General features: G+C 37.3%; 1 protein-coding gene across 5 annotated transcripts; it reads right to left on the reverse strand.

Moving 5' to 3' along the window:
• Positions 1-31: 31 nt before the first annotated feature.
• SERAC1 (serine active site containing 1) lies at positions 32-24,194 on the reverse strand. Of its 5 annotated transcripts, none has more exons than XM_082049806.1 (17): positions 24,138-24,194; positions 20,989-21,080; positions 19,739-19,775; positions 19,311-19,447; positions 18,887-18,976; positions 17,829-17,960; positions 15,672-15,790; positions 13,527-13,655; positions 12,030-12,143; positions 10,253-10,415; positions 8,832-8,982; positions 7,902-8,043; positions 7,015-7,115; positions 4,752-4,849; positions 4,049-4,231; positions 3,430-3,573; positions 32-1,758 (listed from the first exon to the last, which is right to left on the reverse strand). In XM_082049806.1, exons 2-17 carry the CDS (start codon positions 21,077-21,079, stop codon positions 1,622-1,624), a joined length of 1,968 nt encoding a protein of 655 aa, XP_081905932.1. In that variant the 5' UTR covers position 21,080; positions 24,138-24,194; the 3' UTR covers positions 32-1,621. The 5 variants fall into 5 exon arrangements, with proteins under 5 accessions (XP_081905932.1, XP_081905934.1, XP_081905933.1 ...); XM_082049808.1 differs by lacking the exon at positions 24,138-24,194 and adding an exon at positions 23,553-24,030; XM_082049807.1 differs by lacking the exon at positions 24,138-24,194 and adding an exon at positions 22,441-22,752.

The following is a 24,194-nucleotide window of genomic DNA, read 5'->3' on the forward strand; positions in this document are numbered from 1 at the left end:
AAAAAGCATAAACCTCTTTAGAAGTTAAACTACTCTCGGTTAGGGGGAAAATTGCTCTTTTTGCTAATGTAGTGCTGTACACTCTCCGTACTACTCTTGTGAATTTTACTTTGCAGCTCCAGCAGGTCAAGGCTCAAACTCCAGAAATACATTTTCAGTTGTGTCCTCCTGGGCTGGACTGCTCTCAGGAGGGACAGCTGAGGTGGCCTCAGGACATGGCAGGACTGCAATGGCCACTGGTGCCTGCACCAGCCCCATGCAGAGCTGCAAGGCACATGCCGCCTCCTTGGCAGCTCTCATAGCCACAATTTCAAGGCCAGAAATATTAGATCCATCTCACATAGGCAATGCTAAAAGACATCTTAAGCCTGTCATCAATACAGGCTTTATTTAACAACTGGTCAGCTAGGGCTGTATAGCCTAATCATAGCCCATGACTGTTTTCAGAGATGGTTGGGGGCAGAAAGAAAGGAAGGAAGGAGAGAGACCACAATTAGACTAGGCTGCTTGTAACTACATTGCAAACTATACTAAGACTTTTTAAAAAGTGACTGAGTGCTGCCATTTTTTTCCCAAAATACTTATTTCTCATCAGTACTGTTAATAAACATAAAAAATAAGACAACACTGCTGTTTTTCTCTGTATGTACACCAATAAATACACCTGGGCCTCAATAAACCAAAACATCTGGGATCTTCTGCATTTCCAGTGGGACCTTATGATCACCTGATTTCTTTCCTGCTTTACTTTTTCTTTGCCTGAGCTCCAAACTCTAAGCATCAGCATTCCTGTCAGGGCCTACATTTGTCTTACTCCACCTGAGCATTTTCAGTGCTCTTCTTCATACCAGCTGTAGATCAGCTACAGTTTCTAAATGAGTAACACATCTGTGGAAGACAACCTACCAACCTCTTTCTCATGCAGAACACAGATGCCGTATTTGCTGGTAAATCTGGGTGCTCTATTAAAAAGGCAAATCGCAAACCCCTGTAACTGGTCCACTAGAACAAAATGCCACCTTCATTCACCTGGACAAATTTCCTCAGGCTCCAGTGAGAACACTTAACATGGGCAGTAAGCCAAAGCTTTGAGGCAGCTACATGTTCCTTCTCCCTTTTGACACAACAAATAACCACCTCAGTTAATTGTTTCTGATCCCCAGTAGTCCCAGATGTGTATTTACCTTAATGAGGCCACCTAACTCCAGAGCAAGCTTTTTTCTTTTTCCCTAAACAAAGATATCCTGGACATTCTCCATAATCCAGCTGTGTTGCTCCAGAGGGATATCTGTAGATTAAGTGAAACTTCTCTTCCACTGAATCCCCATCCTCTCCCAGCCAAATCGCTGGAAAATTTACACACATTTTGTTGACAGATCATGGTCACTAAGCCAACGCTCATTTTTGCTTTGCCAGGTTTATAGGACTTAATTCTAATATATATTAAAAAAAAATAAGTTAGAGAGGTGTCTAAGTTGGAGATGTACCGAAAATTATTTTAGCAGCAGACACTATTGACACAGCATCTTTGTAGTTCTGCAGATCTCCTAACAAATGTTAGGAGAAGAGTTTACTGTGTTACACCAAATGGAGGAAATAGGCAGCCAATGATGGCAAAAACTCAGTCTCCAAGTTCTTGGGCTAAAACATCCTGAATGAACTTCAATGTACGTTGGTACAGGAAAGCATCCTTCTTCTTTGGCTTACAAATATTTAGATGATTAACATCCACTGGAATAAGGTCTCCAATTCCTAACTCTGGGAGAGGAAAAAGAAAAAAAGAAGAAAAAAGCTACTAAAGTTCTTAAGATCACCAAGGCTGAAAAGCACATCTTGCATTAGCAATTTCTCTCTCAAAAGCAACTTCTCCTGTCTTCAGTTTAACTGTTACGTCTTCATTATTTTTTAATGTGCTAAAAGCACCAGTACACACTGTTACAGTCAGATAGAGCTATGCATTGCTACAAACCCCATACCAGTAAACCATTAGGTCAGAATTCTACTGTTTTTATCGGGAATACACAAATGTATATTTCTCCATACAGACAATTCTGAAGAATCAAAACTTAATTTACCAGCACCTGACTGACAGCAACGTCCTGACTAAAGTTTAAGTATTGACATGTTTAGGGATAGGGTTAAATCCAGCATATCCAGATTCTGATCACCACTAATTGCCCATATTCCTTATAAAATGCTTTGATGTGGAGATTAAAAATGTGACTAGAATGACTCTGAAATATGCCACAAATCACTACACACATTTCTGGGAAAATGAAAAATTTACATTGCCTAGTTGTAGAACACAAGTATTCCATTTTCAGCTACTGATTTTGGAGCACGCTACCGCATTTATTCTTTCCTGACAGCTATCACTACTAGTGCACTTCCCAGATAGGGTGCTGTGACTGTCACATTCCAGTGTCACATTCCATTCACTCAACCTCCTGAGAAATCCTCCATTTTGCTTGGAACTCTTTAACCATGTAAAATTACCATAGAGCAGGATGAAATTTTGATTTCATGTGCCCAAACATACATGTAAGAAACAGCAAGTATAATGCTTTTTAGTCTGGGTTTTCAACAAAACAAGTGGCTTGCCATTGAACCACCATGTACCCTCTAAGGGTTTCAAGAGAGTTCATGCGCTGCACTGTGTGTCACCTCTAGAAGAGGAGACGTACACTACAAAACTGTTGGTGCACAGTGCTTATTTGTGCACTCTGTTATCTAGCCCTCTTTTGTATTTTATTTTGTTAAATTAAAAAAACAACAACAACAACAACAACTCAAAAAAGAATGTCCGGTTTTTCAGTCCTCACCAAAAAAATTGCATCAGCAACATTTTTGCAAACAAAAAAGCAAGAAAAAGAACTGCCTGGTGTTTCCTTCTACAAAAGGCAAAAAGATGGACGACTCTCCAGGAATCAAACTCTATTGCTTGAGTACCTAAGATATGGAAGATAAAGGACTTTTAACACTGAAAAATGGCTTTGTGACTTTTTCTTTCCATTAGCAGTTTGCTAATTTTCTTTTTTTTTTAAAGGAGTAAATAGCTGGAATTTGTGGCAGCTTCTGCAACACCATTCGGCCTACCTATACAAGGATCAACAACACTTACTCATAATGATAAAGGCTAGGACTACAACAATGTAACATTAGATCCGGCTCTACCCTGCTTTTGTCAATAAAAAAGTGTTACTTGCATTTAAAAAAAGCAAACCAGACAACTGCTATTCTAAGATACAAATGTAGCTGCCTCTGACCTCACCAAGGAGAATGAGCCAAAAGTTTAAACAAAACCACCCCACAACATACCAGATATACTTTTCTACGTCTTCGTACCACAGCATTTATAATCCTTCCGTATTATCGATGCTTACATGAACATATGCAAAATTAAAGAAGTTAAATAGATATTGGACTTACTTGCCGATTCCAGGGGTACAACATGTAGTTTTATCATGCTGCCTATATGTGTTGGTAAGGTTTCTGCAAAACTCAGCACTGAAAATTTCTTATCCTTGGCAAAAGACAGGAAATCATCATTCAGCTCTTTAAGGGCAGGAGAATCTGAGAAAGAGCAACAGAACTTTTGCAGTGTTATCTTGAACGTAAGACTATAGCACTTTTCTGGCAAGACTGCATTCCTAAAGAGATGTTTTGGAAAAAATAACACTCCGGTAAAAGGAATAGCATTTTGTTTGTAATCCCTTTTCCCAGCTATCATATACAACAATTACTTTTTCTGCATAGCATGGAATTTGTCTAGAAGAGTCTGAAGTCCAGCACTTCTTGAGTTACTACATTGCTAAATGACCCAAACTACTCTTCTATGAACTTGGTCTGACTCCTTTTCCCCCCTCACCTCTGCAATCAAACAAAACAGTTATTCAGAATTACTTACAGTAATTCAATACACAACCCAAAACATAAAAAGGGGGTTTGTTGTTTTTATCCAGCCTTTTCTGACAGCAGGATGAAAAAAAAACATTGTGAACAGATTAGCATAGATCCCTGCTGCTAAATGGTAGCAAAGTGAGCATACCCTTGCTGAGTTCTTTAACCTCCACAGATGGAAAGATAAGATATCTGGCATTTATAGAATATTCAGCCAACTGGGAACCATGGTGAGGTACGCTATAAAATATGATTCCTCTGGTGTTGTTTACAATTTTATCCATCTCTGGGTTCTTGGAAGCATCCACCAGCATCTTTTTGACTAGAAGACCTGGTAACAGAAATGGAATTAATGCACTGTGAAAATAACGATCATGCTATATTAACCACAAAACAACTACCATATTCTTGCCTCGGTTGATTAGTCCTTAGTTTGTCAAATATGTAAGATTAAGTTGAAAAAAACCCAAACCAGACCTGAGGAGGTATTAAAATGTCAATGAGTGATGCAAATCCAATTTTGGTTTAAGTGTTGCTATTGACATTTACTATATGCATGATCATGGAGAAAATTTTGCCTCTGGATTCCCATTTACATTAATTTCAACTCATTGATTTTGTGTTTTTAAAATCAAAGCAGTAAAAACAAATGGCAATAAAAATCCTTTCAAAATACACGTGCTACTGAATATAATGCATTAAGAAAGAAGAAATCTATTGTGTATTTTTAGGCCTTTGTAAATTTTTTAGATAAACTATTTTGAATAATTGCATTTCAGATTTAATTCGGTTAGCAGCTTGTCCTGCAATATAACAGCAAATACTTTATCTTGAACAGGCAATGTGCTTACCACCCATGCTGTGTGATACCCACACCAGAGGTCTGTCTCCAATCCCAGCAGCTCTGAGCTTGTCAAGAAGCTCATTGCTCCTGTAAGCAATAGACTTCCTGCAAAGGAAAAACAAACACAAGCGTGATGAAGCATGATAGGTGAAGAGGTTAGGTTAAAACAGAAAGAATTTTCAGTGCTGCACATTTATGGAAGTGACTTAGGTACATTTAAAAAAATAAATAATTATTGCTGCTACATTGAAAAATGCCAAAAACTTTTGTAAGGTTGGCTTCACAGGAATTGAGCTAAATTCAGCTTCTTGATCTTACTAGAAATTTCTATTTTAATTTCACTTACAACTCATTTCCTTTAGCTTTAGTTCTCTTTATGGGATTTTAGAGAATTTCATTTACACACTGCAACAAAATCATGTTTTCATTTTATGAAAGAATCATCAATGCATAATTAACTTTATGCCCTGAAACAAGAATATACCTAATGTGTGACAAAAATGTACTTTGCTAAACAATGCCAAATATGTGGAGCAACGTGCAGGAAACTAATAACTAAGTGCATGATCAGCCAATACATTAAAAAACCACAGATAATGTCTGTTATACTTTCCAGACAATAACCTCCAAATGCTTTGTGCTGAAATAGTATAAAAGCATAATCATCTCCACTTCACTAGTGAAAACAAACCCAACGTCAGTTCCCAATCCAGGCTTGACAGTGCAACATTGTTACTTTTTGCAGCATAACAAGACTCAAACACACAAGACCCCTGGATAATGGAAACTGCAGGATATTGAGGCAACCACTGTGCCAAGTCTAACACACTTCATCTCTATTGCTCTCCGCATTCTCACTAGAAACTGCTTTTCTAATACATATGAAAAGGATACTGAAATATGTCTTTTCAGCTGAACAATAGGCTTAGGGTAGCTGAGGGACATAAAAATTCTCTTTTGAAACAGTGAATGAGCCTACACACCTAAAGCAATCATGAGGTTGTGATTCTACTGGTACATCTTTGTTCCTGATAGTTAAAATCATATTAGATATCTTTCATTTTTTACTAACCATATCAAATTATAAAAATAATCAAATACTATGCCTGAGTGACCATAAATAGCTGGCAATGTAATTTTCCATTTTGTAATGAAAAAGACATTAACTTAATATAAATAAATAAATACACTCTGGTTTGTTTTTCAAATTTTCTTCCATTATACTTACTCCAGACAGACACAGGAAAAAATTTCTTCTGTAGAGATAACAATCTACATGGGGTTTTTTTACTGTCATTGTTCTGCCTAATTTCAAATAGACATATTAAGAGCCACATCCTATGTTTTCCCTGCTAACATGCTTTCTTTAATGCAATAATTGCATTGATCCTTTGTATATCCATAGGGAGAAGAGAATGAAGAAGTACCAAGTTCCCAGTCTACTATACATGTGCTGAATTTTTTTCTCCCCTACACAAAACATATTTCAGATTCTTAACCTGTGAGCAGTCACACACATGACTCCATTGAAGTACACAAGCTGAATCTACAGGACTAGTTACATGCTTAAGAATCTGCATGAGTGTTTCACAGACTCAGATTAGGGTCTGGTTCAAAGATCACTGAACTACATTACTAAACCTAAAATCCATTCAAGCCAAATAATCTCTATGGGCCCAAAGTATTTTTATTTTTTAGAAGGAACATGTTTGGAGGTACCATCTTCCTCTGATTTACTGAGTTCATGATCTCTGACAATTCCTCTGACAATTCCTTCAGTTCCTCTGACAATACTCTCTCTGACCAGACCAGGTACAGTTGCTGTATTTTATCTATGAAAAACTTATATGAATCTCTTTCCAGGGATTATCACTTCCTGAATGAAATTATATGCTTCATTTTATTGCAAGTAAAAAGTCATAGCACAGTGATTTATTTTCTGTGCTTATAAAGCATTATTGGGTTGTTTCAAGTTTAAGAAACATTCCGCTTAAGATTTAACATTAATAATATATTTACCTCACCTAATAGTGTAATATAGTGTGTCTGCTACGCACAAACAGACTGTAAGAATTTAGAAAGTTGCCACAAATTCTCATCCATGAGCCTAAAAAGCTCACGTATACCATGACTGTACCTATTTCCAAACTCGATTTTCAAATCCAACAGGAAAAGTTAAATTCACTGTTTCACACTAGGTGACCCCAAGGATCAGCTTCAGTGGTCTCCCTCCTCCCTCCTCTCCAAACTGCAAACACCTAATTCGTTACCTGTGAGCCTCAACAGGACATTTTGCTTTCCAGTCACTCCAATGGGTGTCATATTCCACAGATATGATTCTAAGGGCAGGACAGTCTGAAGCCAGCCACGTCTAAGTTAACAAAAAATGAAAACAAAATGAACTCATATGAAGTACCTAACAAACTTGTACAAACAGTTTATCAGTAATGGAGCAAAGACATTACTGTGGGTACAATATCAAGCAAGATTTCTGCTCTTCAGTTAATCCCCAAATAAATCTTACACCTAGACTATAACTTTTATAACATGTTGGCAAACTCCAGTGCATTCCTCAGTCACAAAGTAGGCAAAGGATAGAAATGGATTACTAACTTGTGTATTCCTGGCTCCCTCTCCTGGGTGAAACAAGAATTACTAAGATTACCAACAGGACCCATGAGTTTAAGTTTTACAGAGATACCCTCTGTTGGTTATAACCATGTGAGTTGCTTGAAACAGTAATTACTTATTTGCCAACAACATTTAAATAGCAATCTGCAAAGATGAGGTACTTGGACACCTATGTAAGAAAGGGTATTTAATTTAAAATGTAATTTTATGTATTTTTTTCTCAGCAATAACATCAAAAAAAAAAAGTATGAGGAAAGCAGCCATTGCCTCCTCTTTCGCTAGCAGAAGAACGATGCTGAGAGCATTAAATTTAGCAGGGATATCCCTTTGCAAGAGCAACCTGGTCAAAATCCCAGCTTGCTAACCAAAGTACACCAGGAACCTGTAAAGTGCTACTTGTATAACAGATTACAAGTATTTTGATTCAAAAAAGACAACTGCCAGACAGTATAATTCTGGATCTTCTGGACAGCTCTCATTAGTGAGAAAACAGCAGCCGCATGTGAAAATGTTATTGTCTTTTTACCTTTGGCCAGCACTGGGTATAGTCCTCTTCCCCTTCTGAAGCCTTTTTATCCAAACGTCGGTCAACGTCTTGCTGTCGCCAGGTTTTAAATGCTGCTCCCAAAAGACCATGAACAAAAAGGATGTCTGCTCTGATGGGCTGACTGATATAGAAAAATAATTTTTAAGAGATGCATGGTACAAATTCTTTTAGTAAATTAAATTTACACAGTACTTTTAGCCTAAGGATGCCAAAATGCTATTTTTATCACTGTACGTGATTTCTTATCTTACAGACAACATTTCATGATATTTCAAAGAGGATATTCAGATGAAGACAGAAAAACAGGGATCCACCCAGCAGAGATGTAAAAAGAGGTATGGAAAGTACCCAAATGGTATTTTTGTATAATGAGAAACACCATTCTCTGTAGCTACTGTTAATGCAGTGTGGTAGTTCCAGCTTTATCATCAAACTGTATCTTCACTGTAACCTGACTAACACCAGCGACCCAGAGAACAGTTGCTACTGACACACCATATTGGAGGCTGCTTCAGGCCCAGACATACAATCACTATTAAAAGCTGTGAATTTACTGCATCTTAGGCCCACAGGTGCTGCTGCAAATGGAATAATTCCACAGCACTGTATCCCAAGCAGCCAGTGCAAAGGTTAGATGGTTGCATCACACGCAAAACAGTAATTCATCTCATGCCTTGTGTCTGGATTTTTCCATGCAGTACAATAATCCTCCTTTCATGACTACGGACTGCTCCGAGCACTTCTGTTGTTCTCCTATTTGAGAATCTAAATTCAGCCCTCTCAACCCATCAAAGAACAGGTGACATGAGTACAGCAGCACTGTGATGCCAACTCTTCCAAAGTTTTGTAACTGAACAGTATAACAAGTAACTCAAAGTACAGCATGTAAAATATCTCCTTCTGCTTTACCTGCTACGATACTGTGGATGCAAGATATAAACACCATCTGAGTACTTTTCTTGCACTGTGTCTCTGTCTAGATTAGCCAAAGCTCTGGATGCATGAGAAGACTGAATGACATGTGGGGATTTCATTGCTTCAGCAAGTACAGAAACCCAACCTACAGTGAAAAAATAAAGTGGCAGGTTAACTAATTAAAACATCATCCAAACAGAAGAATTCAGAAACATCATCCTTCAAAGTATACTTGTAAAAATAGATGTTCGGTCCACTCTCTTTATTGCAGGAAAGCGAATGCTAGATAAATGGAACCTCCAAAATTCAGAAATCCAGAGTGGTGAACAGGCAATGTATTTTGCTACTGTTCAGCTTACACTCTGAAAGAGAACCACTTCTCAGAAGAATAAGAAAGTGTATCAGCAGGTCAGTGCACTTGTTAGAGAGTGAACAGCTTTGTAAGTCTTCAGCAACAATGTTTAGTGGCAAGTTCTAGTTTGGTCACACACTGTATGAAAAGAATGCATATTTATTCATTCTGCCTCTTGATAATCTATGTACAAGACTCTTTGGTCTTGCATTATGAGAAACAGCAGATGACTGTTCCCTCTTTGCCTTCTCTATGCCAGCAGAGATTTTATAAATCTCCATCATATTCTCTGTCAGTTGCTTTTTCCAAACTAAGTGTCTTAGTCTTGTTATTTGTCTTCTACCACAGTCATTACACATTTTTAATCACCCTCACAGTCTTTCCCTGTGCCTTTACTACTACTCCTTTTTGCAACATGGAGAAAAAAAATGAGGCAGACATCAGTGTGGATGTATACATGACCATATTGATACTTTCTATTTTTGTTTTTATTTCTTTCCTAATACAACATTGGGAAATATTTGGTAGAGAATTAGAAGGAATAATTTTATTCTGTTATTTAGAGTGTATTAAAAAAAGAGGCACCAGAGCAAGGCTTAGCAGAAGTTACTAGCTTGATATGAAACAAGGGAGGGCAGGAAGGCATGTTGCACTTTACTTCAAAGGTAAGGACTGCAAGCTGCTCCGTGCCTTTATGAGACTAAAACATGGTCAATAAAATAATAATCTACAAGGTAGATGATCTGTAAGAGTAGGAAACTCAAAAAATATTTTTACCAGTAATGTGAACTGAACATGAACCAAGTCCAAATTTTCACCACCCATCAGACTTAAAACACCACTGTAGCACTGACATAAATTGGCTAGACAGGATATAGCAGCTCTTCATCAACACTGTCTAACCTGTCCATATTTTTTGTATAAACACCACTTTCCCAAGCCCCCAAATATAAAAATCACACCACTGCCACGGTCCACTACACTTTTCAAAAGCACTGAATCCTCTAAAAATTTTAGAATAGAAAACTGACACTCAGACTGCTTGTACTTGCTTTCCTTTTACCTGCACGTACTATGGATGAATGAAGACGTTCATCCAAAGCCATATTTCCAATAATGCGAATTATGTTCCTTTGTATTTTTGCTGAATCTTTACGTTGCTGGTATATCCTCTGCAGTAGCTGAAGGCCTCCTTTAGCTTCAATTTTATCACAGTGAGAAGAAACCTAGCATTATACAGTAAATACAATGACAATAAGTAGATGTTCTGTCAAAGGTTCTTTGAGATGCTGTTAATTCACAAATTAGGGAATTTTAAAGAGCTGATATGACACAACACCCCTATTACACTGGAATTCTTATTAATCTAGAATTTATTATGCTGTAGTTGAAGAGGAACATTTTAATATGCCAAATGCATGACTTCTATGGCTTTGCAACCTGAAAGATTCTGAGTACCATGACTCTACTGTCCTCCACATCTGAGGGAGACGAGATTGCTCTCTGCTTGCCACGATCAAATTTCAACTAAAGTTCAAGAGTTTGAACAGGACAATTGTCTGCATTTGTTAAAGTACTATTTCAACCAGAGCTACTTGTCTTCCTGTTCACCACCTAAAACGCAATCATTATAGTCCCTTCTCTTTGAAATATGAAGGTATTTCTACTTTCCAAATAGTACTGCTATCATTATTGATCTTAAAGACAACAACAGATTCTAGTCCAAGAAGATAAATTATGCACTAATTAGTTGCAGTCTCAACTATCAAGAGCAGTCAAATGCTTGTAACTTGGACATATTGTCTACAGTGCTTAAAAATGTGTGGTAGTCATGGAACTGCATATGGCGCTCAACAAAAACAGACACACATTCAGAATAAGAACAGTCACAACTTGTTTAAACTGAAAATCTAGAATACAACAAATTCTAAATCAAGTCAGGATTTCTACATGTATGGAAGATGTGAAAAGAACACTAGCAAACTGTACTTTATCCTAGTAACAATTTAGTATTCTCAGTGTTCTAGGTTTCTGAGCAATTAAATAAACACTGAAGAGCGCAGCAATTGGAATCAAGAATAACCATTGTTACACAAAATCCTCCACATTCTTCATCTGTGTCTACAAAGGACATACTGGTCCTGGGAAGATGCACTGTATTAACAGCGTGCTGTGCAATATTCCACAGGGACCGTTGAAGGAGGGACCTTTGCAAAAGGCCAAGATTTGCATTTCACTCTGATTAGAGCGAATTCACAAGGCTACACTGCTTTCTGGAAACCTGGCACTAGGGTGAGATTAAGCATCATACGAAGAGACCACTTGTATGCTTTCTGAACTGATGTACACCAACTCACACAAAGCCACACAGGTTTTGTACTGAGAATTTCACACCATCATTGTCTTGCTCACTGAGAAGCTGCAGAATGGAAACACTGTTTCTTCATTGTATCTATGTCCAATGACTCTGAGTGCCAGTGGGAAGTGGCCCTACACAGAAAAGACTTGCTGAAGCCATCTGGACTTCAAGCATTTCTCTCCTGCTTTTTTGTGCCAGAGCTTCCCTTTTTACTTCTTGAAAGACACATGCAGGTATATTAGAGGGGAACTCATACAGGCTAATTAGAAACAATAACAGGACTTAGATATACTTCCCATGAGAAAAAATGAGTTTGTAATGCTGCTTTCCAATTCACACCAGTCTCTGCCTGAAGATTCTTAGAGAAGGAGTGAGGGATAGGAGACAATGAAATGGCAACTCCTTCCCAATATATGAGAAAGCATTAGAAAGGAATATTTATAAAAGTAGCTTTTCAGTTACAGTTTAAAGGACAAATTACCTTAGAATGTTGTACTAAAGCTTGCAAGCAAAAGAGTTCCACTGTCTCTGAAGGGATTTTACTCAGTGTTTCACAATATGGAAGTCCACTGCCTCCAAAACACCATAAGCCTCCCTGAAATGAGAATCAATAAAAGCTAAAACACATTTCAAATGGCTACATAAAATAAGCATTTCTAAACTAAAACGCTAAGTGTGCAATGATCTATGAAAACTGCTATAAAGAGTGCACAGCATGCCGGCATTTTTCAAAATGTACAAATTACACAAAACCAATCCATAAAAAAAATCTAACTATTTTAAACTGAAAATATTGAACAGATTTTCAGTCAGTAGCCTCCACAGTCTATTAACTTCAAAACATACAATAAAGGGAGAAAATGTAGGATTTTCGTTTTGTTAATGAATGTCTTCTTTTAACATTATTTGCTTAAGAAAAAAAAAAAAAAATCAAGAATCAGACTGCATCTATACTTCCATAGTTGCAAAAATGAGGAGGAAAAAAAAGCTCTTCAACACTCAGCATAGTCCCCAAAGACCAGTCTGTCACAATCATGCAGTAGGAAGACCAGCATAACCTCAATAAAGAGCAGTTTTCTAGAACAGTGCGATTATCAAAATACCTCCAAGTGTGGTGTTTTACCAAAGCTCCTTTAGTATAGCAAGAGCTCTGGCTTTGGAAACAATAAGGGAGTCATAGTGTGAAAATATTACACATAATTGTGTCATAGAAAATAAAGAGTTATTGCACTATGAAATCTCTAAATAAAGCCTGACAGGTATCAGTTATATTACAGTAATTTTTTATTATTGCATCTTACAAAAACTAATAATCACAAATTTAAAAACCAATTAAAAAAATTAAAAACCAATAACAGCATTTTAAATGATGTTCCTAAAGCCACTTAGGAAGTCGCTGGACAGACAGAACTGAAGAATTTCTAAGTTCCAAGTCCAAACAGACCACTACACTATTCCAATTCTGGTTTTCACAACATTGATCTGTTACAGGGAGGCATTTCCCTGTGATGTAAGAGAGTTTACTAGTTAAGGTTTGCTTACAACTTATCAGTTTGCTAGCAAGACTTAACAGAGGTTTAATCACCTCAGCAGTACAAGAAAACTCAACAGTAAGATGAAATGTGAAAAACAATTTCATGAGCACTGCAAGGGGAAGGAAATGTTCTGGACAAAATGCTGAAATATCCACTTTATGGGAATACTTCCAGTGAGAAAATTATTCCTAATATCCAATCTAAGCCTTCCCTGGCACAACTTGAGGCCGTTTTCTCTTCTTCTATCGCTTGTTACTTGGGAGAAGAGACCAACACCCACAAGAGATTTTCCTTACGTTGCATGTATGGCAATACAGAAGTTTTACTTATGTGGTATGATCACGAAGTCTGTGCATTTCTCTTCCTCTTATAATGCTCAAAAATATGGAAATATATATGGAACAAAGAACCCAAATTGTTCTGTTCTGCAGGTGGGAACTTACTCGTTGTGCAGCGAGAATCTGACTACTTTCGCGTAAAGCAAGAGACGTGAAGTACTGGACACATGGATCAAGATCAGTCTGAGGTAAAGACACTAATAACGAGCGAAGTTCATCTCCTATGAGATAATCCTGTGAGAAATAAGCACAAATTGCTTTTAGTTCTTTTCAAAGCATGAAGCAAAACACAGAGAAAAGAAAGATCTGAAATAATTGAATTAGACATATTAATAAGGCCATAAAACATGAACCCTGGACTTGAGTGCTCTTCAACTTTAATAGTTACACCTGTAAAGACTTTGGAGGTTGAAAACTCTAAAATCATAAACTGAGTGATGAAACACAGGCTTTACACTTCATACTTTGGTGGCCTTATTCTAATAGGTCCAGAAGGGCAAAAGAAAAAGAGTTCCTCTTGGCACAGGAACCTTAGAAGTTCACCCCTAGCTGCACAGTAATTTTGGTGCTACTTCATTAAAATGAAGGTATAAAGTACTAGAAAAACACAGACAACACTTCTTTTAATAATTTATCTTCAAAATATTAATACAGGTGTTCATTTAATAATCCAGAGGAGGTGATAGAAAAATAGATTCAAAGTAATTTTATTTGCCCACAATCATTGAACTTGCAGTTATTCTAATCCTTGCTAAAATCAGAGATGAAGACATATCTGATGTGCAAAGCAACACTTGCTGCCACAATGATTTGTTTCCACTTCCTAATCAGCAGCTTGGGAACTCTCAGCTTCTATCACCCCACAATCATACTGCTGTAAAAACAAAGTGTACACACAAACATATACTAGTATACTTTAGTACTTCAGGACTGACAGGTACAGATCTACCGTCACGTAATGTTACAAATAAAAGAAACCAAAAAGTGAGAATACTGCTACCAATCAAAGCTGCTTTCCAGTGTTTTGTTGGTTAAGACGTACAGGTATTCTCTAAAAGGGACTTTTACCAGCATTCACTCTATTAGCATTACAAAAGATGCCTTATATTACGCTTTATGTGCCAATTCTATTTATTGAAGAAGCTGATATGATGACATTGGCTCAAACCATCTTATATATACACACACACACACACACACTTACTAATTAACGTGAAAACAAAACAAGCTCAAATCTATCCCATATGGATTTGTTGGTACCCAAAAGGTGGCGAGAAAGAGGTGGGCCTACAACAGGCCTGGGTATAAAGAAAACAAAGCTGGTAGATCTTACTCTAAGTACAGAGGATGGGGAAGAGCCACATCTGCACCTCACAATCTCTGAAGGCATTTGGGAATTTAAGACAGATTACTTAAATCTGTTGCAGACGTTACATACTTGCTTAACTGATTAATTCTCAGTTACTGTATCAAGGTGCAATGCATTTCAGCAGCTAAAATCATACTTTCTGAATATTCTGTTGGAGTTCTAGTCAATTGTGATACCTGAAGTTGGATAAAACTTAGTTAATAGTAATAACAGTAAAGCTCATCTCCAAACACTTGTTATAACTTATACATTCACACATAAGTAGATTAAGATGTCAAAAGGAGAAAACAGCAGAATTTTTGGTGAAAGACAGTGAGTATGTCTGCATTAGTGATTCAATACATTGGAGTAATTTTTCCAGGGAGTAAATATGCTTTGCATCTGCACTGGGAGTCACATGGTGCACTGAAAATGGTTTCCCTCTCAAGGTTAAAGCTGAGTGCCAGAGCACTGTCCAGGGCATGGCACTAGCAGTGAGGATGCAAAGACCTTCAAGAGCACGCTCTGTGCGAAGGATTCTGTCCATATCAACAAGGCAATCTAGGATGGCTTGATATAAGACTACTTCATGTTGCCTGTTGAGTACAGACAAGCAGTGCATGCAGACTGATAACTGGCTCAGCCTTCACTGCTGGCAAATGTATCATGTGGACATACAGTCAGAGAGGAATAATTGATCAAGCCTCCATCCTTACTTCTTTCCATCACACCATTCACTAATGCAGATATACCACAGAGGTATATCACTATATTAAAGTTTTGAATTTTACTTCTCATTAATTACTTTAGAATTCCACTGCAGTATGGTTACCAAAAACAAAAGCACTAGAAACAAACAAGCAAGCAAGAAAACATCTAATACCTACTTTTCATTTACTTACATTCTTTATTCTTGGCAATGGTGGAGGCAGGAAAAAGCGAAGGTCGATATCTTTGGATCGAGCCAAACCTATAGCAGTCCTTTGATCACAGGTTTGGGCAACTGTACTGTACTGATAACCTGCAGCACAAGAGTTTAAGTGTTAGGGTTAAAACTAACCTTAAATATTTCATTTGGTTTCAAAAGTAGTTTCTGATCTACTTTGTTAATGTAAAACAAAACCACCTCTCTGCAACCTACTTAAATAACCTCCAATTTTGTAATCACAAATTCCAAAAGACAAACACTGCATATGTCAGACCAGTGCTATACTAAACTGAAATATACTTGGGCAATTGTTCATTATAGATCACTTTGATAAAGGTCCTCAGATATAAGTTGAGCAAAATAAAAGCAAATGTTCAGTATTGCCACTGTGAAAAGACTACAAGGACTACAAACTTAAGCTTAATCCTCTGGGCTTGAGTTAAAATTTGAAAGGAATATGCATATTTTTTTCTGCATACAGTATTAAAAACCACAGCCTTAAATCCCAATGCTGCCAAGACACAGACACCTAATTTTACGTGATACAAAAGCTATGTTTCAATAAAATTACTGAAGTCTCAAAATCAGGTGACCTCAGAAAAGGCAGGATAGCACCACAGTACAGTTTTAAGTAGTCTTCCCTTACTGAAGATACAAGACAGGCTTTCATTTACCCTTCTGAAGGGAAACCAGATTTAAATGGTAACTACTGTTCCTTTCCAAAACCTGTCTACACTATAGCTGGAGAAACTGAAAATTACATACTGAAATTAAGTGGCAAACTGAAGCAAAAGAAAATGTAATCTTAAAGCAGATCAGTACTTTTTATATAAAAATTAGTTTCTATCCTTGTTACTGTTATACAATTCTAGAAGAAAACTGACAAGCCAACTAAAAAGATACTTTTTACAGTCATAGACTGACCATCTTTTTTCTTTGATGCAGATCACTTACAGCTGCAAATTGAAGTCACTGAAGTTGTGCTTTGGACAAGAAAATTACAGTGTTTATGATAACAGGTATGCTGAACAATTTGGTCCTAGCTGTGAAAATCTAGCACATATTTTCAGTCTTAATCTTTCTTCGACTTGGTTTTGGAAATAAAGTTTTTAAAAAGCCTATTTCCCTCATAAGGTAGTTGGCAAGAATAATTAGTGTTTGCAAAACATCAAAATACTACAGCAGTGAGCACTACACAAAAAAGAAGATAATGAAAAGCAACTAGATTCCTGCGTACTGGCCACATTGTGCACTGAGATCCCCTGCTAACAGAACGTACTCTCCTGCAAACATGAGACGGTTATACTAGACTAGTACACATAGCTTCAGTTTTGGTACATCCTAGCTTTCAAACATTTTCAAACACAGATTTTTGATGTAAACTGCTTGGGGTAATTTATTAGAATTTTACAGAGGAAATCTAAAACAAAATAAACCCCATGGTGTGGAATTGCACTGGAAGAGTGAAAGGTTCTCAACTGACTGGACTACCAGAATAACGAGAGACAAGATTGGAGTGCCACCTAGTTTATATGAACTAGTGATGGAGCGGGGAAAAGGACACACAATACACCTCCCCATCCCACACTTTCGGTTTCAAGGGCATTCACTGCTAGGTGAACAGGGAGAACTTATTACTACTGAATAATAATAATAACTAGGATGGAAAATGGCTTACAAACAATGCTTGCACATGCAAGCCCTCTACCTCTAGTTTGTCATCACTACCTACTAGCTCCTAACCAATTTTTCTTGACTCAACCATGGGTTTAAACCCACTCCCCTACAAAGCCTTATAAAAATCACTGCCAGAACTAGTGACCTTGTTAGCAGTCCCAACAGAAAAGCTGATAACTAATGAGCATGAACTGCTCTCCCACACAAGGGCAGTGGCTGCAGCTCCCTGGTGGAGAAACAGAGTCCCACACTGCAGACACACTGTATCAGGGTACTAGGAAAGAAGAATTACTTGAAATTTAAATAAAACCTCCACATTTTAGACCAAATCTCAGAGCTTATTTACACTACTTGCAACTACTAGCTTGTTTTCATGTTGGTAGCAGACATGCAACAGCTAACTGAGACTTTGTCACATTTCTGGGATGAATTAGACTACGTCAGCATACGTTACCATGCCAGTGAGTGTTGTTTGCCAGGTCCTGTACAGCCTGCAGTCGGACCTCTTTGTCTTCTGACTGACATCTCCTTAGGAGCAGCCATAAGGCACATTCATGATCTTCTACATCAAATGTACTGAACTGTTCTTTTACCAGGAAACAAATAAAATCCAGGTTACTATTGATAAGCATTTTAACAGTCATGTTTCTATTCATTGAGTTAAAAAAAAAAATAATATCTGTTTAATATTTGAATATTAGTCATTAACAGTAGAGTGTAATGTTTTAATATTAAATTAGTACAACAAACAATGACAGAATGGCATTAGTAAAATGCTGATCCTTGAATTAATGGGATAATTTCGATTAATTTTAGTGGCACCAAGTTGATATGTCATATATATGTTACACATACACACCCTGGCTGGCACTTACCAACCAGAACTGCCAGCTTCCAGCAGGAGCTGGAAATGATTAGCAACTCTTGAGGCTCTGACCTTGAACAATTAACTTAATATCACCACAGTGGATGTACATATTGTTAGAATAATTTAACAGATAGTTAAATGAGAATAGATAGTATGCCTCGGGAGCACAGTTTCTTATATGAATTGAAATTCTTATTTTAAATTACTCTAAAAAGCAGTGGCACACTGTTACAAAAAGACTGTGCTACTTTCAGTTAATATTGGCAATTCTGATGAAAGCATAATATACTTTTCTAAAATGAAATTTTGAGAGTATCTCATCCCCCAAACACCTTTTGTACACAAAACTGGTATCAAATATTAACCTGGTATCTTAAGCTTCAAGTCTCTTCTGAAAAAAGACAAAAAAAACCCCAAAACCCAAACCTCTTCCTAATAATCACTTTCGTTTACTTTAAGAAAAGCAATGGTTTTAATATACAGAAAATATACTAATATTCTATACTACTACAGAAAATTAAAGTAATATTACCACCATTTCAAATACAAAAGAACACGTTAAACTTGTAAGAAGCCTCTAAAAGGCCTATGTTTTACTATTCAAAAATAATAACCCCAGATAAAGCCATGCTTTCAACACCTACCATTAAAAGGTCTCCGGAAAATTTTAGCTTCTGTTTCTAGAATTTTCCTCACTGCTTTATGGATTTCTTTTCTGGCTTGGTATGTGATACCTATGAGAGTATTTTCAGATTACTAGATGTCTGAAACACAGTTCTATTAAATTATTTTTCACACACATACATATATATATGAAATATACACACACACACATATATGTATATGGACACACATACATAGAATTATCTCATATACAGAGAACTGTATGTATAGAACTATCTTAAAAAAAAATATACCAGCTTGAAATAAATTTGGTGAAATTGTGAAGAATACTATTTTTGTAAAAAAACTCAGGAAAAATATCTTTCCTTATATAAGGGTGACTTCCAGAATAATTCTATGCTCTAAAAATTCTGTTTTTAGAATCCAAACAATTATGTATCTTACCTTGATATTCACTTGGATTTAGAGAAGTTGTATGTACATACACATAGGATTTAAGCTTTTCTTGATTTATAGCTTGAGTATCAATTTGCAGTAACTTCTTTAAGGACAGGACTTCATATGTAATGAATACAAAACCTCTTTAAATAAAAGAGAACCAGATATTAATATTATTTTTTTAAAAATACATGAACAATCATTTTGGTATAAATGATCCAGATTTTATCAAATACATAATAGTCTGCAGATTATTTTAATTAAGCAGAGAAAAAACTCTAAAATACTTAAAATAAGTACTATTAGAAAACATGCTTCAAAACTACATTCCACCATGTCTAAAGGTCCCCTAAAATTGTCGCATTTTTTTAAAGATACATGAATTAAAATTTTAACTGCATACGTGTCATATATGCTTGTCAGTTACAACTTACCCTAGCATAAGCGATCCAGTTACCTTTGCAATTTTTCCTTGAAAAAATGAAAAACTCATGTCAAACAAAGTTGTGTGCATCACCTTAATAAAAACATAGTTAGCATTTGATTACCAGACAGTAAGAATTTCAGCCACTAAAAGTAAGCTTTTAATTTTTTTTTCTATTGTTCTCCGGCTTTCAGGAAATCATTACCTAAATTTACAAACAGTGAAAATATTACTTGATTTAAGATTTCCTGCTCTCCTAAGCAGGATGGTAAAACATGTATCCCACCAGTGCTATCTACTTTGAGTACTGTGACCCATCAGATACATTCATTGCTCAGCTGCAGGAATCAACGGCAAACTTTCTCTGCCTGCATCACTAGCATTCATTTGGAACTCCAGATTGTTTTAAGGAGTTAATGTTTTCTTATATGGCGTGGATATTTCTTCAATGTCTATGAACACATTCAGGTGTACGTACATTCTTTGAAAAGTTGAGCTGATTATCTGGATGTAAGGATCTCAATACAGAGAAACTCTTATTATTACCAGTAGCAGCAAACCAAATGGAACACATCTCATCTATCATGAGCAATTTCTTTTCCTCAGCATGAATTGGGAGATTTGCCCCACAACCAGCACCACCAGGTTGTGACTTTGCAAGACCACAAGAATTTTGGCATGCAGGCAAGAGGCAGCTACATGTTGAAGAAATAGCTGGCAGAGAAGGTTCAAAAGACAAAAAAAATGCAATGCTTCCTGTAGAGCAGAAATGGAAATATCTGACCTTTTAATTCTCAAAAATAAACTTCAGAATTGGAAGAATTGTCATTCTATACAGAAGACACCAAAGAAAGCAGAGACTAAGTGGGGAAGACTGCAGAACTAATATCAGTAAATAAGGAGGAAGAAACAATAGAAAGAAACTTTATTCACAGTTTACGGATATAATTGCCTCATGGCTCTAGAGGTTAAAAAAAAATCAGGTACAAAAGAGAGTTCAAGATAGTTACTGAGACTGCATCTGGGTGGGGTGCTCATGTCATGTTCTAATTCCAGATAATCTGCTGGTGTCATTTTATGTATCACTATGCAAAACAAGGTCAGAAGCAGATATCCACTTTAGGCAAATAAAAGCTTTTGATCAGAAAGTATTCAAGGATTTAGATCTTTTGTATCATTTAGTTATGCATGGCGTTATACCAACAGAGACTTTTCCTTTTTATTAACACTTCAGATCGATACATATAGAACTGTACTTACTGACATAATTCCATGGTACGTGTTTTTTGGTGGCTGGACCAGAAGTTCCTATTTGTCTATAGCAAAATATACAGTAAGCAGCCACTGACATTCTGTATATTGGGGAAAAAAAAGGAAAAAGAAAAAAAAAAGTAATTACTAGTCTGAGAATTACAGCAGAAAACCTGTAGTAGCTTTTTTCCCCATCTTTTTATAGCAAAGGTCATGATTTACAACAAAGGTCACAATAAACCATATTTATGTCATTTCACTCCATATAAAATGCTTTAATTAAAAAAGTCTATAAACTCCTCAATTTAATAGCCTGCATTTCAATTACAAGAAAGTTTAAAGCTGTTTTTCTAACAGTTATGTGTTACTGTTGATTTTACTGAGTATATGTCTCCAATTAACTTCTCAGCTTCTAAGTCTCCTTTCCTACTTCTTGGTAGCTCTCCCTTAAATACCAGATACAGTCACTTCTCCATCAAGACATCACTCAAAATGACACAGGCTTTAACACAACTCAGTAACCAACTGCTTTTAAAGTTAATGAATTGATTGTGTTAGGAAGTAAAGCTTTTATTTTTACTAATAAGTCTCCAAGAACTATTATACTACATACTTTTGCCTTTAAAGGGTAAATCAGACTAATACTTCAAAAATGTAAAAACGCTACAGTTAATAAAAATAAGTGGTTTCTAAAATGTTCTGACTCCATGTGCTCGTGAGACTCATAGGGCATGCTTACAGGTAAAACACATCCCATTCTAGAAAAGCTACACTTAAAAGGAATGAAAACCTAGCCACAGTCATGAAGAAGAGAAGAACGTCTTCTAAAATTAAGAGCTTAGCAATTCAACACTGTGAAGACACAGAATACTGACAAGCTGTATTCTGGTCTGAATTCACTGAATGCTGAAATCAAACCAAGCAACGTTTTTTTTTCCCAAATAGTCACAAACAAATGCACATAACATATTTTAGAACTACCAAAGTTCTGAACATAGAAGCAATCCAATGCAAGCATGAATCTTCTTGACAGTAATATGGTCTCCATGAAGGTAACATCTGACTGCTTCAGACATATGAAAGAATTTATTCTTCTGACCTATCTTTGATGCAATACACTGAATTTTCCCCATTTCACAGGTAGGAAAACGAGTTAAGACAAGCACACTGCAACTTCCTTACACAATCCAGATATTATCTTGCCTCTTTTAACACACAGGACTATTCAGGAGGGACTGTAAAAGAGCCATGCTCTTTAGCCCACTGTTCAAGATTGCATCTTAACCATTGCACAATGAAGTTCAAATAATGTATAGTTATATTAGCCAAGCACTGAAAACCAAGGCAATTTAGACCTGGCAAAAGCAACAATTCCTGTTTCTACCACTTACATATATCTATCATTTTATGTATTAGCCAGTGTTATTGCCTTTACATTTTATTTATATAAGAAAAGCTTACCTAAAGTTTGGAAAATAAAGGAATTGGCTTAGACAACCAACAGCAATCAAATTCCCTATGTTACTTTTGCTAGAGTCAATCTGAAGTCTTAATAGATAGAACATGTAATATTTTTAGTGCAAGAACTATGCCCAAATCCACAAAGAATATTAAACGTATAATAATCACAAAATACACAAAAATCTGTTGCTGCATATACTGCAGAAGTAACATGAGGTTAATATTTTACAACAGGTTAAGTTTTAGTACCTGCACTGATACACTTATGCTGACTGAAATACTGACTCAATCTGTTTAAACAGGTTTAACTCCACAGCACTATAATATATTGAACAAATTATTATGTTTGAAACAAAGGTGTCCTTACAAAGTGCCAAATTAATTTCATACCACCACAACAACAACAAACTCCAAATAATAAAATGTCACGCATGTAAATCTTGAACAGTTAATCTGATCTTGAGATATGGGAGCCCCTGATATTCTCCCTGAATTTAAGGATATCTCTATAGACCAAAATGAGCTTATATCGCTTTTAGTGTCAATGTCCAATTTCTGTAAACAAAGGGACTGTTCTCTTTCCTTCTGTTACTATGTCCTTGATCTTTTCCTGTTTCCCCAAAAGTTTCAAGTTTTCCCTGTTCTCTTGCTTGTGTTCGGGACATTTTGGAAAAATGTCAGCATTACCCCAGCACTGCCACAATCACAACAGACAACTTCTTTGGCTTCTAACACTTCAGCATCACGTTTTTCAATTCACTTCAAAGGGGGGCACAACACTAAGAAGCACTTTTAAGACATTAACAATCATTCCCCTGGAGACACCTCCTCCACCTCCAAACGCCCTTATCTATGGTAGTTCTTTTACTATCTTTATTCATAGAATCACAGTATTCACGTTTAATCTTCTACCAAACCACAGTCTGTTACAGCAATAAACCTGTAATTCAGTGACAACAGATGCCACAACTCCCTGAATTCAAAACGTGCACCTGCAAACACAAGAGACCAAAGCGAGCGCCATTTCTTTGTTGCCAGGAACGTCTGTTCAGGTCTGAGAGCAAATCCGTTTAGGTGTATACAAACACAATGCAAAGGGACCCTTTTCGCACCGTGTTTCTCTGCAACCTGCAACGAGCCCCCGCGCCGGCGCGTGCCGAGGCCGTTGGTGCCCGCGCGGGGCCAGGAACACCGGCTGCCTCGCAACCGGGGCACATTCCAGAAAATGAAACAAAACTCTTGGTAACGCAACACCTAAACGGCCAAAGAGCAAAGCGGAGACGACTCTGTGCCTCTTTCCAAAGGGGAAAAAACCCCCAACATTTGTTGCCTTTTACAGGCCCGCAGGGGAAGCCCAAGGTACCACTGCTCTTTCTGGAGGTGCTTAACAAGCCCGGGCTCCCCCAGGGCCAACCCGCGCCCGGGCGGGGCCGCGCCGTTCGGCAGGCCGAAGCCGGGGCGGCGCAGCGGAACAGAAAGCTTTCGGAGCGACCTCGAGGATAAAGTTAAAATACTAATAAATATTAAACGAGGAAAGCACCGCGCAAACCCTCCGAGGTAAAGGAACACCCGCTTCGGCAGGCGGTGACGGCGGGGCTGAGATCCCCCTGTGTCCCGCCCCGGAGCCCGACCCCCACCAGACCCGCCCCCAACGGCCGCCATAACCGTGGCCCCCCCCGGGCAAACACCGCCGTTACCTTCCGCTTCTCCTCCCGGCACCGGCGCGCTCCTGTGACGTCAGCACGCTGCGGGCG

The sequence above is a fragment of the Streptopelia decaocto genome, assembly GCF_964273445.1.
Source record: "Streptopelia decaocto genome assembly, chromosome: 3".
In the NCBI taxonomy this organism is placed as follows: Eukaryota; Metazoa; Chordata; class Aves; order Columbiformes; family Columbidae; genus Streptopelia; species Streptopelia decaocto.

Bases quoted from the DNA above. Each gene is read 5' to 3' on its own strand.
- SERAC1 (XM_082049807.1), bottom strand. From the start codon at position 22,544: ATGTTCTATCTATTAAGACTTCAGATTGACTCTAGCAAAAGTAACATA. The intron at 19,776-20,988 runs GTAAGTACAGTT...CATTTTTTCAAG, and splicing joins CGTACCATGGAATTATGTCA to GAAAAATTGCAAAGGTAACT. The intron at 17,961-18,886 runs GTAGGTGTTGAA...TCCTGGTAAAAG, and splicing joins TTTCCGGAGACCTTTTAATG to AACAGTTCAGTACATTTGAT.